General features: G+C 56.6%; 1 protein-coding gene across 1 annotated transcript; it reads right to left on the reverse strand.

Annotated features, from left to right (window-relative positions):
• Window positions 1–1,665: 1,665 nt before the first annotated feature.
• On the reverse strand, window positions 1,666–10,149 carry LOC129784444 (uncharacterized). Its single transcript, XM_055803743.1, has 5 exons — window positions 9,925–10,149; window positions 9,041–9,388; window positions 2,604–2,730; window positions 2,099–2,258; window positions 1,666–1,680 (listed from the first exon to the last, which is right to left on the reverse strand). Exons 1-5 carry the CDS (start codon window positions 9,974–9,976, stop codon window positions 1,666–1,668), a joined length of 702 nt encoding a protein of 233 aa, XP_055659718.1. The 5' UTR covers window positions 9,977–10,149.
• Window positions 10,150–12,722: the final 2,573 nt, after the last annotated feature.

A 12,722-nucleotide genomic window follows, 5' to 3' on the forward strand; every position in this document is an offset into this window, starting at 1 on the left:
ACATATCACAGGCCGCGATCCCTTAGCAGGAAAGGCTTTCCATATCCAGCGGGGGAAAATATTCCTCCCACATCCACCCAGCTCACAGCGGGGAGGACTTTGACCCCACATTATGCAGCCCCCTCCCTCCAGGACAGTAGCCTCAGAGCAGGACTGGCTGCCTTCAGGGCTTGCTGACAGGTCTCCACCAAGCCAAACACTCCTAGAGCCTGGGGTTATCCAGCAGGGGCATTTGCCTTTCAGTAACCCGGGCTGGCCTGTAAAGCAAGCGACTGGGTCCTGGTGTAGGACTGTAGGTCCCTGGCTTTTGGGCATGGTACAAAATGTTTTAACCAGAATGTATAAGCTAATGAACAATACGATATGGACATACGGTTTTGTTTAATAATCTGCACATCTTCTTGAAGAAAGAGAACATCCACATACTTTTGATTCAGGATGTGCCATGCAAAGAACTATCAAGGATAATTAGCTGAGGCAATTGCTGCTTGGGACAAGGTGACTCTGCAGAAGAATTACATCCAGGAAAGTTGTACCTCATCCTTGTTGCACAGGTAGCAAGAGATTTGTCCTTAAGCAAACTGCCTTCATTATAATACTATAACTCACAGCCCTTACACCAGATGCCTCGGCCCACAAAGACACCCTTCCTCAACGAGCATGTGTAGTTGACCAGTAAGACTGTGTAACCGTTAAGTAGATTACCCTCCACTCAGTGTTAGAGGGTTGGAAATTAACAAATTCATATTCATCTACTCTGACTGTGGAAACTACCAAGTTGTGTGAGTTCACTCACCACTGAAAGCTAGAGGAACTTTTTATTAAAAGCAGTATCTCGTAGACTTACATTACTCCCTCCTCTGGGAGGCAGTCCTTGACAAAGTTCTCCAAATGGGTCCTTCCCATGCACTGCCATTCTTCATAAAGTCCTTTCCACGGTCTGCAGTCCTTCAGGAATGGATTGTTCCAGTCTGGGTCCCCCCTGCTGTACAGGTCCTGCTAGAAAAATGTCTCCTCCGTAGGCTCCTCTCTGTGGGCCGCAGTTTCTCTGAGGAGCCTCCTCCAGCACAGGGTTCTCTATGCTCTGCAGCTTCCTTCAGGGCATCTCCACCTGTTGTGGCATGAGGTCCTCCGTGGGCTGCAGGGTGGGTATGTGCTGCATCATAGTCCTCCGTGGGTTGGCACAAGACAAGCTGTGTCACCAGTGTCTTCTCCATGGCTGCAGGGGAGTATCTGCTCTGGCACTTCAGGCACCGGCTCCCCCTCCTTCCTCAAAGACCTCGGTGCCTGCCAAGTTGTTTCTCTCACATTTTCTGACTCTTCTCTCGCAGGTGATGCACAGCACCTTTTACCCCTTCTTGCATATGTTATCAGAGAGGCGCTGCCAGCGCTGCTGATTAGCTCTGCTTTGGCCAGCAGCAGGACCGCCTTGGAGCCGGCTGTCATTGGCTCTGTCTATGGCTCTGACATGGGGGCAGCTTCTGGCAGCTTCTCGCAGAAGCCATCCCTGCAGCCCGTCCGCTACCACAGCCTTAGGTGAAACACGTGCACTGTCATTACCCTGGTGTGATTATGTGCAAAACCTGTTTTGTGTCTGCAGGATAAAGCCAGCCAGCTCAAGGTGCACAGAGGAGGCTGCTGGCAGCTCCCTCTTGCTACGGGCAATTACCGCACCCGCACCTGCAGGCAAAACAGCAGCAGAGCAAAGGCCAGCACATCAATTAAAACAGGGGAAAAATAACAAGAATGCGTGAGCATTCGCAGGGCAGCCAAACCATTTGCTCAGCTGCTCTGTAAATTAATGTTGCTCCTGCCTTTCTCTGCCTTTACAAGAGAGGGTATTTGCCTTCACGTGAGCCTAGAGACAGGCTCACTGCTACATCACTTCTGATGCCCCAGCCTCAGCGGCTGCGGCCCAAGGGGAGTCTGGCTTGTCCCAGACACACCCCTTCTGCGGCCACATGAGTGTGTCACTGTGGAACTGCTCCCTCTGCAAGGGCAGGGGCTGGTCCCAGACCCCTGAGGAGATCACCAAGGTCAGGCGGGAGCTGCTACCACTGAGGGATTTAATGTTTCTTTTCCTTTCTTTTCCTGGTACCATGGGAATTCTTTGGGTGGCTGCAGCAAAGGGGATGTTCTCCAGCTTTGCATTATCCTCCACACATAGGCTTGAGATGTGGACAGGCTCGATATCTGGAAGGGCCTTGAAAACGTCCACTCTGCGGTGCTTTCTTGAGCGCTTCTCATCATCAAAGAGCCTGGATCCAGACGCAGCTGCACAAGTCACACAGGCCTGTGCCTCACAGCAGTACAGGCTGGGGAGGCAGAGGCCCAGCCTCACCACAGCCCCCAGGTGCTGCTGCTGAGTAGGCTGAGCTCAGAGCTCCAGGCAAGCAGTGGCAGGGAGGGATGTGCCCCTCACAGCACCGCCCATGTTTCTATGCGCTGCTGCGTGCTGTGGGCACCACTGTGGGCTCAGTGCACAGAAATAGGCAGCGCTGTCCTGGAGCTCAGCATCCCGCACATGCAGAACCACCTGGGAGGTCTCCACAGACAGTGAAGACGAGAACCTCCCTGAATCCACCTGCGGTTTCCATTTGTACACTCCCTGCAGCAGCATCTGAGGGGACTGCGTCTGGCGCTGCTGGTACCAGAAGATGTAGGAACTGGCAGAACTGGTGGAGAAATTGCAGCGCAGAGCTGTGCTGTGTCCTCTCTGGATGGTCATTTCTGCAGGGAACTGGAGCACAGAGTCCTTTTGGGCATGACCTGTAAAGCCAGAAACTTCTTTCAGCCTTGCTTGCCTGTGCACCAGTCCATCTGTCACTTCCTGGGCTTGCTCACTGTCCCCGCTCTCCATCTCACTTTTCCCAGGCTCTGAGATGCTGAGCTGCTTGTCCCTGCACCCTTCTTTCTGCAGCTGCTTGCCACTCCTCACCGCCCAGATCATCCTGCTTTCCAGCAGTGCGCACATGTCTTTCCAGCCACTCTTTCTCTCCGTATCTGCCTCTGAGCTATGTTAACTGCTGCTGTCTCCTTCAGCAGCGGCAGCCATGAGCTGTCCTTCTCCCACCTCTGACTGTATCTTCTTGCTAGCGAAGCTCCTCCATATGACACACCACGTCCTCTGCCCTTGCCCTGTCCCTGTACAGCATTTCAGCTCTCCTTGACTCTAGTTAGCCTTTTCTGTTTGTCCCCCGAGGTTTAGAGACAGCCCTGCAGAGGCTGGTAACCTTTTCTCCAGCACACCTAGGAGAGAAGCTCCTAGATGCCACACAGCTCCGTTCCCCAGCGTCTTCCCTCTTTCAGGCTTGGACTGTATTAGCAGCACACTCAAGAATGCTCGGTACCTGCAAATGCAGGGTAAAGTCTTGTCCTTCCTCTTATGCTCGTTACTCCTGACATCTCCCACATTATTTGCCATACCCACCTGCAGCCCCGGCTCTCCCTACAGAAACACTCCCTGATCCCCCAGGCCGTCAGGACTGACACCTCCGTGCTTCCACCACCAGCTGCGCAAACTCTTGCCTCGTTCACCCCAGCCTGGAAGTGGCATCTCACCAAAGGCTGCCAGTCCCGCCAGGGCTGCCAGCACAATCAGGGCCATGTCACGCTCTCCCTTCACGGGGTGTGCAGGCACCTGCCAGCCGGAGGGACCTGATGCTTGCAACTTCACCTCTTCCTCTGCCTCTGCCCGATCAAAGAGGCCTCCAAACCACAGCCCAGAGGGCGGAGCAAAACTCTCTCCCTGCTGCTCCAGGCAGGCCTCGTTGCACCTGTCCCCCAGCCTCTACCACCAGAACGTTCTCCAGAGCCTCGTGGTGTAGGTACCGTCCATCAGAGGGAATGGCATCCCTGGTGATCTTCTCCTGGCATCGGACCCAGGTGTCGCACACTCTCCCTTCCCCTCTGGCTGTGGAGCAGGAACCTGAAGAGAAACATCTCTGTAAAGAGCATCTGCTGCAGAAACCAGCCGCACAGGGACAGGCACGCTCCCGCACTCTGGCAGGGGGAGGACACTGCCACACAGCTCTCCGTTGTACAGGCAGTCCCCCTGTGTCCCTTCACCTGCCCACATTAGCCACAGGCGCCAGGTGCTTGTCCCACCCTGGGCCCCAGAACCGCTATCCCCAGGCAAGCCAAAGGGCTGCTCGGTTTTACTGCCTCCTGCTCCTGGAGCAGGGCTCCTCTGCCACTTCTCACCCAGGGCCCTTGGCTCACACAGCTGGCAGGGACTGCAGAAAACAGCTGGCGAGCGCAGCAGCCCCCATTCACAACCCCGCTCCCACAAGGCCTTCAGGGTCCTGCTGCTCAGCCGAGGCCGTGGCAGAAGGACGGTGGGCTGCCCTCTGCTCTCCAATGTCTGCAAACCTGCCAGGGGCTCCTGGTAATGCACTGTAGCTGCCACCACAGTCCCCAGCTGAGGCAGGACGAAGGGCTGAACCTTTCCCCTCTGCCTCTCAAGCCTGTGCACATGAACTTTCACAGCTGCGTCAGCTCCTGCAGCCGCACCGGCCTCGCTGGGGACTGGCTGGGACCAGGAGCCAACTTTGACATCTAGATGAACACGCCAACCAAATGTTTTATATATATATGTATGTATTTAGTATCCAATCATTGGTAAAATATGCATGATCATTAGTGAAAGATGTAGCTTAGATAGAATATAATCATTTGCAAAGATGGAGTGCATCCTTCCTTGCTTGGAGGCAGGTGGTCAAGGCTGTGAAACCAGATATATGGCCTTCTATGGAAACCGGTGGTTAAAATCAAGTAGGTAAGGGAGGCTCCCTTGGTTCCTCCTGGTAGCCCTGGCCAGGCTTTGGTGGGATCTGTGAGGAGTGTGAAACCAGATGTCTCTGCATTTGAAATCAGGTGATCTTGTTTATTCAACACTATAAGAGCTGGACCCTCTGACAGTGACTTTGGAGACCTCACCTATGAGTGGATGCCCTGTGTAGGACCTCCCAAATGCCGGGACAGGCTCTCCAAATCCTCACTGTAACCAGGGCTCCCAGCATCTGTGGACCCGGATGACGGTAAAGTATTAAGGCAATTGGTGATGTATCTTTCTTAACCGCTGTAGCCTGTCATAGGCAGCAGTGATTAGGTGCATTGCCTTGTTTTATTCTTGCTGTATCCTTTCACTTACTACTTGTTTCACTTCCTATTCTATTTTTTAAAATGTAAGTAAAGATAAACTCACTTCTTTAACTAGGGGTCTCTTTTCGTTGTACTGACCCGGTCTATGGCAAAACACCTCTCTGCAGGAGGCCTTCCCACAGCAGCAGGAGCAGGCTGGAAGTGGACTGTGAAGCCGGGGCAGCCAGTTTGTAATTGTGTGCCTGAGCCAACGTTACAAAGGTACCAGCAAGAAACCACTTCTCCTTGTGAATTCAAAGCAATGGCTTGCCCCCAGGCTGTCTCAGTTGTGACTTTCTGTTCTAACAGGGCCTGGCTATGTTAGTGGGGTGGAAGAGATCCCCAGCCCCTGCCTGCTGAGCAGCAGCAATGCCCGGCTCATGTGGCAGGAGGACCTCTGCTGCCTGCCTCCCTGTGCAGACCCAAGAGGAGTCGCTCCTCGCCAGGGACCACGACTGAAGGGCAATGTTTTATCAGGGCATTTCACTTGCATGTCTGAAATCCTTTTTCCCTAGCTGTGCTACAAGGAACCATCACCTGCAGCAGCACAGCTGCACTTCCTAACCCAACCACAGTAAACCTTGTAACAAGCTGGAGTTCCTTCTTAATGAGGATAGCACCTGCAATGGTCCTTGTAGAAGAGGGAGGGATGGCATTTCTCCATACAGACGAGCAAGCCATTTGGCCACAGCACCGCCAAAGCGCTGCTCCTGGCCCTTGGCATGCCCCCTGGTTTGCCTGCCCGACCGAGGAGATCTTGGACATGGAGGAAACGGGTACAGAATCCATGCAGGTTTTACAGTCCAAACTAAGGGCGCTGCTGCCAGAGGTTCTGGGGTTTTTTGATGGTGATTTAAACCACCTACTGATGGAGCTGCCATGGTTCTTTACACCTCTCTTACTCCCCTGCTGATTGCCTTGATTTATACCCTGAGAACTCAGGATGTCCCAGCTGCTACTATCTGCTGATTTGCAGTCAACTTCTGTCCAGCTTGCGGTGGTTCACAGTAGCAATGATGTCAGACCTGTTTCCAATGGAAGAAAATGCTCTAAAAGCATGACCAACCGCAATGGAGTAATCCTTCTGTGGACACGATCTGCACAGTGTCCTGTGCCCTGGCTGTGGCCTGCTGATGTAAGGGGGAGTTTGTGAGCATTGTGGACTGTCTGAGAAGGGCATATATGACTGTTAATTGAAAACACTTGATTCACAGAGGTGAGGAGTGGAATGTATTTGGTTTATGGGGCAAGGTTATGGTAGCAGGGGGGCTGCCGGGGTGGCTTCTGTGAGAAGGTGCCAGTCAGTGCCGCCCCATGTTGTTCAGAGCCAGTTTCAGGTGGCTACAAGACGGACCTGCCACTGACCAAAGCTGGGCCAGTCAGTGACGGTGGTGGCGCCTCCACAATAATACATTTAAGAAGGTTGAAAAAGTGGTGCACAAGAGCATGTGGGAGAGAGGAATGAGAATATGGGAGAGAAACAACTCTGCAGGCACTGAAGTCAGCAAAGAAGGAGGAGGGGATGAGGTGCTCCAGGTTCATGTGTGGCTCATGACACAGGTTGTCCCTGATGAGCTGGTGATGCAGCTTGTCCCCCTGCAGCCCATGGAGGTTAAGGGTGGGGCAGACATCCACCTGCAGCCCATGGAGGAGCCCATGCCACAGCAGGTGGATGTGCCCTGAAGGAAGCTGTGACCCCATGGAGATCCCATCATGGAGCAGGCTTCTGGCAAGATCTGTGGCCCCACGGGGGATCCACGCTGTAGCAGTTTGTGAAGAACTGCAGCCCACGGAAAGGACTCGTGTTGGAGAAGGACAGTCTCCCACGGGAGGGACCCCACACCGCAGCAGGGAAAGAGCATGAGGAGGAAGAGGCGGCAGAGGGAATGAGTTATGAACTGACTGCAGCACCCATTGCACATCCTCCTGTGTTCCTCTGGGGGAGGAAGTAGGGACGTCAGGACGGAAGGTGAGCCCAGGCATAAGGAAGTGTTGCAGGGAAGGTGTTTTAAAATTTATTCTCATTTCTCATTCTCCTACTCTGATTTGATTGGCAAGAAATTAATTTCTCCAAGCTGAGCCTGTTTGCCTGTGACACCAACTGCTGGGTCAAAATTTCCCTGTCCTTGCCACAAACCATGAGCCTTCTTATTTTTCCATCCTGGTGAGTAGTGGGAGTGATAGAGCAGAGTGGGGGAGACGTTGCAGCCAGGCAAGGTCAACCCAACCCCAACACGCCATGCTCATGCTGGCCCAGTACAGCAGTAGAGATAGTTAACTGTCACAGCAGTATCCAAACTAGCCGGCTGCAACAAGGCTTTTACCATCACATACCCCCTTAACTTCAATAAGTAGCTCCCGCATCTTGCCCCGGCAGAGCTGCCAATCCCTCACAAGGTTTCACAAGGTCATCTACTGTCCATGCTGTTTCCTCATCCTCTTCAGGCCAGTACACCCTGCTGCGTTCCTCTGCTGCATCTGGATTCTCTCTTCACCCAGGGCTCCTCTTGCAGCCAGCCTCTACCTTATCCAGCCCCACCTTCTACTTCACACATCTCCCTGGCACTCTCCTTGTTTTTTTATACATCCAGAACACACGTGCACTCTTTCTCCTCCCTCTGCTTCTTCCAGGTCTCTCTTCATCCAGTGGTCCCCTTCCATACCCCTTAGAGCTATTTAACTACTTAGCAGGAACCAGCCACAGCTGCACATTATCCACATCAGCCAACCCACCGACCCTGAAGGCAGCCCACAGCTGTGTATTATCAATGTTAATTAACAGGACTTCATTGCTCTATAATTCCTCTACAGCTAACAAACTTCCCTTTGCAGAAGGGACATTGCAGCAGCAGAGCCACCTGGGAGGAGGTGACCAAAAAGCCCACTGCCCACACTCCCGGCGCTGGCAGGGAGCAGAGCTTCTTTGTCATGACAGTGCTTTTTGCCAAGCACTTTGCGTATGGTGACACCATGACTGAAGGCCATGGCTGAGAGGATCGGGAACTCAGGCATAGCCAGGAAGAAGCAGGAAAATAACAGCAGGAGACACAAAGGATTGTTCTGTTGGCAAGGAATCTTGGGGACAGCATCTGGGGGACGATGGTGGTGACACAGCAGATCTCCAGGAAGGAAAGCCTGACAGGAAGAAATGCACAAGGATCTGCAGGGAATTGCCTGATTTGAATGCCCAGGGAGCTTGTTAGTGTTAATAACAACTCCAAGCTGAGATCTTTGTGTGCGTCCTTGGGATGGGGAAAATTACCGGGTGGAAGCTGCTGCTGTGTTTGCCCAAGGCAGCCAGGCAAAGGTGAGACACCCACTAAGCTGAGCATCGTGCTGGAGCATTTGCGTTCGCTTTATTCTTGACATCGTGAACTCCCTGTGCCATGGCAGCACTTGGAGGACCTAGAGGTGTCACTTGGCCTTCCTAAAAGTCATGAAGAGCTCAGCATCCTTGGCAAGAGGAGAAGCAGCCTGAGGTGGCCTGGATGGGAATCGGTCCCCTCTGGGAAGGCGTTGCGGGACAATGCCGGCAGGCCTTTTCAGACAGGCCAGGGGACGCCACGGTACCCGCAAGGCTCTGACCCCGTGCTGGGCAAGCACGAGCGCGTGGTGGGAAACACGCTGCGCCCCGCTGCCTTGCACAGACCCTTTCAGGCTCCCCGTGCAGCACGGCCCAAGCGCGGCTGTTTGCTGCCTCGGAGCACCGATGCGCAGCAGCCCTCGAGGAGGAGAGGTGCTGAGCCCGGGCAGCGACTGCAAGGGGCACCCGCTGATCCCGGTGCCGGTGCCGGTGCCGCAGGCGGTGGCGGGAAGCGCCCGCGGCCGGGCGGGCCGAGGCGGCAGCGCCCCCTGGCGGGCCCGGCCGGGGCTGTCCCCCCGCCCCCGACACACACGCCCGGCGCCGGCCGCCGAGGTTCGTGCCCGGCCGCAGCCCCGGCTCCGAGCCCCGTGTCTCCCACGGCGCAGTAATACACCGCCGCGTCCCTGCGCCGGGGCCGGGCGAGCCACAGGGCGCTGGACCGGCGGTCTGCCGCCACCGACATCCGCCCCGGAGGGTCCTGCACCTCTCTGGACCCTTTGTGACCGCTCGTGATGAATGCGGGACCTCGGCCCGGGAGCTGGCGGTACCACACTATCGATTCTTCTGTCCGTATGCTGGGGTGTGAGCAGCTGATGGCGATGCCGGTGTCCTCGGTGGTCTCTGCCGACGGCTCCTGCTGCACCTGGGCTCTGCCCACAGCCACTGCCGAGGAGAAAAAGAAGGGGGAATCCTCAAAACCTGCTTTGTGCCCTGCCCCGCCTGCCGTTCGCCATGGCAAATCCCAGCCAGGAACGTTCGGGCATGGGGGGGGGAGAAGAGTTTCCAGAGGATGTCTAGCGGTGCATTAACGGAGGTGTCCGTTAACGGCTGGCAGACATACGAACGCGAGAGTGACAGGTGGAGTCACTGGAGAAAACCAGGGACAAAGGGAAGGAGCCCGAGGGGAAGCAGCAGCGGGGAAGCAGCAGCGGGGAAGGAGCCCGAGGGGAAGCAGCAGCGGGGAAGGAGCGGCTGCAGGCGCTCCGCGGCAGAAGGCGGAGGGAAGGAGGCAGCGGGCAGGGCTGGACAGCGAGAGCACGGCGAGTTTCCGCAGGGAAGGCGGGATGGCAGCAGAGGAGGGAGGGACGCGAGCCCGGCGCGGCGGCAGGGCTCCGTGCAGAAGCCCGAGGGGACGGCAGCCCCGCGGGGGCCCCCGCAGGCCGAGCCCCGGCCCGCCCCCCGCCGCCAGCCCCGCGCACCCAGCAGCAGCGCGGCCAGCCCCGCCAGCCCTGCGCCCCGGCCCCGCCGCATGCCGCCGCTCCGCCGCCCGCGCCTCGCTGCCCCGCGCCAGCCCCGGCTCTGGGCGGCGGCCGCGGCGCCTCCTCTCCGCCGCCTCCTCTGCTCCGCGCCGCCGCCAGCTCCGCCCCGGGGCTGAGCCCGGCGCCGGCGCCGCTCGGGGGCTCGCCGCAGCCTGGGGCAGCAGCGGGGCCTCGGCCCGGGAGATGGAGCAGCTTCCAGAGCTGCCTCCCCGCTCCGGGGCTGGAAGCGGCAGCCCCCGCTGCCCTGCGGGTGCCGGGGAGCAGCCTCAGAGCCTGCCTTCTGCTGCCTCTGCAGCCCACTTGGGTCATAGAGAAGGTGTGCGAGAAGATGCCGCTCCAGCTGTTGCCCAGCAGTGCTGAGAAAAGGGGAGCAATCGCCTCTCTTGGCCTCTTGGCAATGCTTTGTCTGAGGCGGCCGAGGATTCCCTTGGAACTCCTTGGCGCAGGGGCACAGTACTGGCTCATGGCCAGCTTGGTGTCTACCAGAAGCCTTGTTTGTTCTCTGCACAGGACTGCTTTCTATGGGTGACCCCGGGCTGCCCTGGTGCGTGGTGCTGTTCTTCCAAGGACGGGAGTTTTTCCCTTTCCCTTGTTTCCCTTGTTTCCCGCCCGCGTCCCCACCGGGAGCTCTGAGAGAGCAGAGCTGCCAGAAACGACTCTGCCAGGGGAACCCAGAACGAGAAAGGGAGGAGAGAATTCTTGTTCTTAGCATGCCTGAAATGCCTGTGCTGTGCTCCTGCCTCCTCCAGCAGTGGCACCTGTTGCTCCTGCACTCAGCAGCTTCTGCCTTGCCAGGGTGGAGGGGCGACAGGCCTGCAGCTGGGGACCAACCTCTCTGACACATCCCCCCATGCAATGTCGTGGGAGTCTCTCCTTCCCTGATGCCTGTGTCCTCTCTCTCACAGCACAAGGCCTTGGTGGGGTTGGCCTGTCCTAGCGCCTTCACGGTGCCTAGCGCCAAGCTCCTGTCAGCACAGCCCAGGGCTGCAGCTCTTACAAACATCATCTTCAACACCCCCAAGCCCTGCAGACACCAACTGTCCCACTCAGCCCCACAGGCACTGTGGACTTTCTCCTTCTATCCAAAAGAAGATCGGTACTCGAGGAAGCAACACAGGAAGCTTTGTGCCCCGCTGCTCAACCCCTCTTATAAATCAGCTTCTGCCAAGCTCACCCAACACCACGCAGCCTTTCCCGATGGCCGTAACCCTGCCAATTTCCCTTTCCTCCAAACCAGCTGGATCTCCAGCTGTCCTGCCCTTACTTCCAGTCCCATCAAACAAACCTGCCAAACTGTTTCTGCTCTTCCCATAGCATGATGTAGGTTGGACAGGGCCGGTCAGGGCTGTGTCCAGACGAGTCTTGAAAACGTCCAAGGCCAGAGCCTGCACAACATTTATGGACAGTGCATTCCAGTCCTTGAGCTTTTTCAGGGTCAAAAAGAACTGGAAAATAAGGTCCTCACATGTCAGTAGAATTCCGCAGGTTCCAAACTGTGTCTGTGGCCTCTCGGCCTACCGGCACCGTGCACTTGGAGAAGAGCCTGGCTTCATCTTCTCCACGTGCTCAGAGCACGTAGCTGTAGACACCCATAAGGTCTCCCTTTGAGCCTTCTTTTGCTAAGGCCTCGTTCCCTCAGGCTCTGAGTGCATCATGCCCTCAAGCTCCCTGCCTGCCTTGGGGCCTCCCGCTGGACTCCCTCCAACACGCCTGTACCTTGCCTGCACACCGAGGAGCCCCAGCCTGAACGCAGGAGCCCAGGCATGGTCTCAGGAGTGCCAAAGAGAGGAGAAGGATGACTTCCCTGCCTGTGCTGGCTCCGCTTTCGCTGGCATCTCAGAGCGCAGTAGGTGTGCTTTGCCACAAGGGCACACTGCTGACTCACCTGCAGCCACTGGCCACCAGGCATCCCCTGCCTCCCCAGCTGCCTGACCTCCAACCTGTGTCTACAGCACGGTCCCAGCGCCCTCCAGAAGCTGAAAGGTGCCTCTCCCCGGAGGAAGTGCTCGATCATGGCTCAGGCCTTTGGAGAACAATCCTCTTCTGGTGTGTCCTACCTGCATGGTCGCTTCTGGTGGAACTGCAGCGTAAATTCCTTCTGCCTGTGATCTGTCAAGCCAGAAAGGTATTTCAGCATTGCCTGGCCCCGTGTCCGCCGTATCTATCCGTTTGTCAGCTTTGGCACTGGGCTCATGCTCCACCTCGCTTTCTATAAGCTGCCAAAGGCTGATCCATGCATCTGAACAGGGTGAGATTGCAGGCTCAGGGTTCAGCCAACCCCCAGGTGCAAGGCAAGGAGGGATCTTCCCTCCTTGGGCTCATTTGGCCAGGAATTAAGTCACGAGCATGATCATGCCTCCTGCCTAGAACCATTCTCTCCAACGGCAGCTCTCGGTGGATGCTGGGGGGAGCCTAGGAGCAAGACAAGTAGGATCCTTCTGCTGAGGATTCACTCCTGTGTTCCAAGCCCCTGGGCTTGGACTTGGCTGAAAAAGTCGCCCCCATACCAATCTCCACAGCTTTCCTCACTGGCACAGAGGCTGGGGAGGCACACGCCCAGCCTAAGCACAACCCACAGCACCATGTTGCCCTCTGCTTTACAGCCAGGCTTCATCCATCCCTCCAAGTACCCACCTGGAGAACCCCTGGCGGCCTGTGCTGCCCTGGGCTCCAGGACACCACCGCTGAGGCAAGCGTGCTGGCTGGCCGCTTTGAACCGCATGCAAAGAATGCCTGGA

The sequence above is a fragment of the Falco peregrinus genome, chromosome 5 (genome assembly GCF_023634155.1).
Source record: "Falco peregrinus isolate bFalPer1 chromosome 5, bFalPer1.pri, whole genome shotgun sequence".
NCBI lineage: Eukaryota > Metazoa > Chordata > Aves > Falconiformes > Falconidae > Falco > Falco peregrinus.

What these genes read in the sequence shown, in the direction of transcription:
- LOC129784444 (XM_055803743.1), bottom strand. Translation starts at nt 9,976, where the DNA reads ATGCGGCGGGGCCGGGGCGCAGGGCTGGCGGGGCTGGCCGCGCTGCTG. An exon ending in ACCTCGGCGGCCGGCGCCGG is followed by an intron (nt 2,731 to 9,040) that starts GCGTGTGTGTCG and finishes AGTTCCCTGCAG; the next exon opens with AAATGACCATCCAGAGAGGA. An exon ending in CAGATGCTGCTGCAGGGAGT is followed by an intron (nt 2,259 to 2,603) that starts GTACAAATGGAA and finishes GTCTGGATCCAG; the next exon opens with GCTCTTTGATGATGAGAAGC.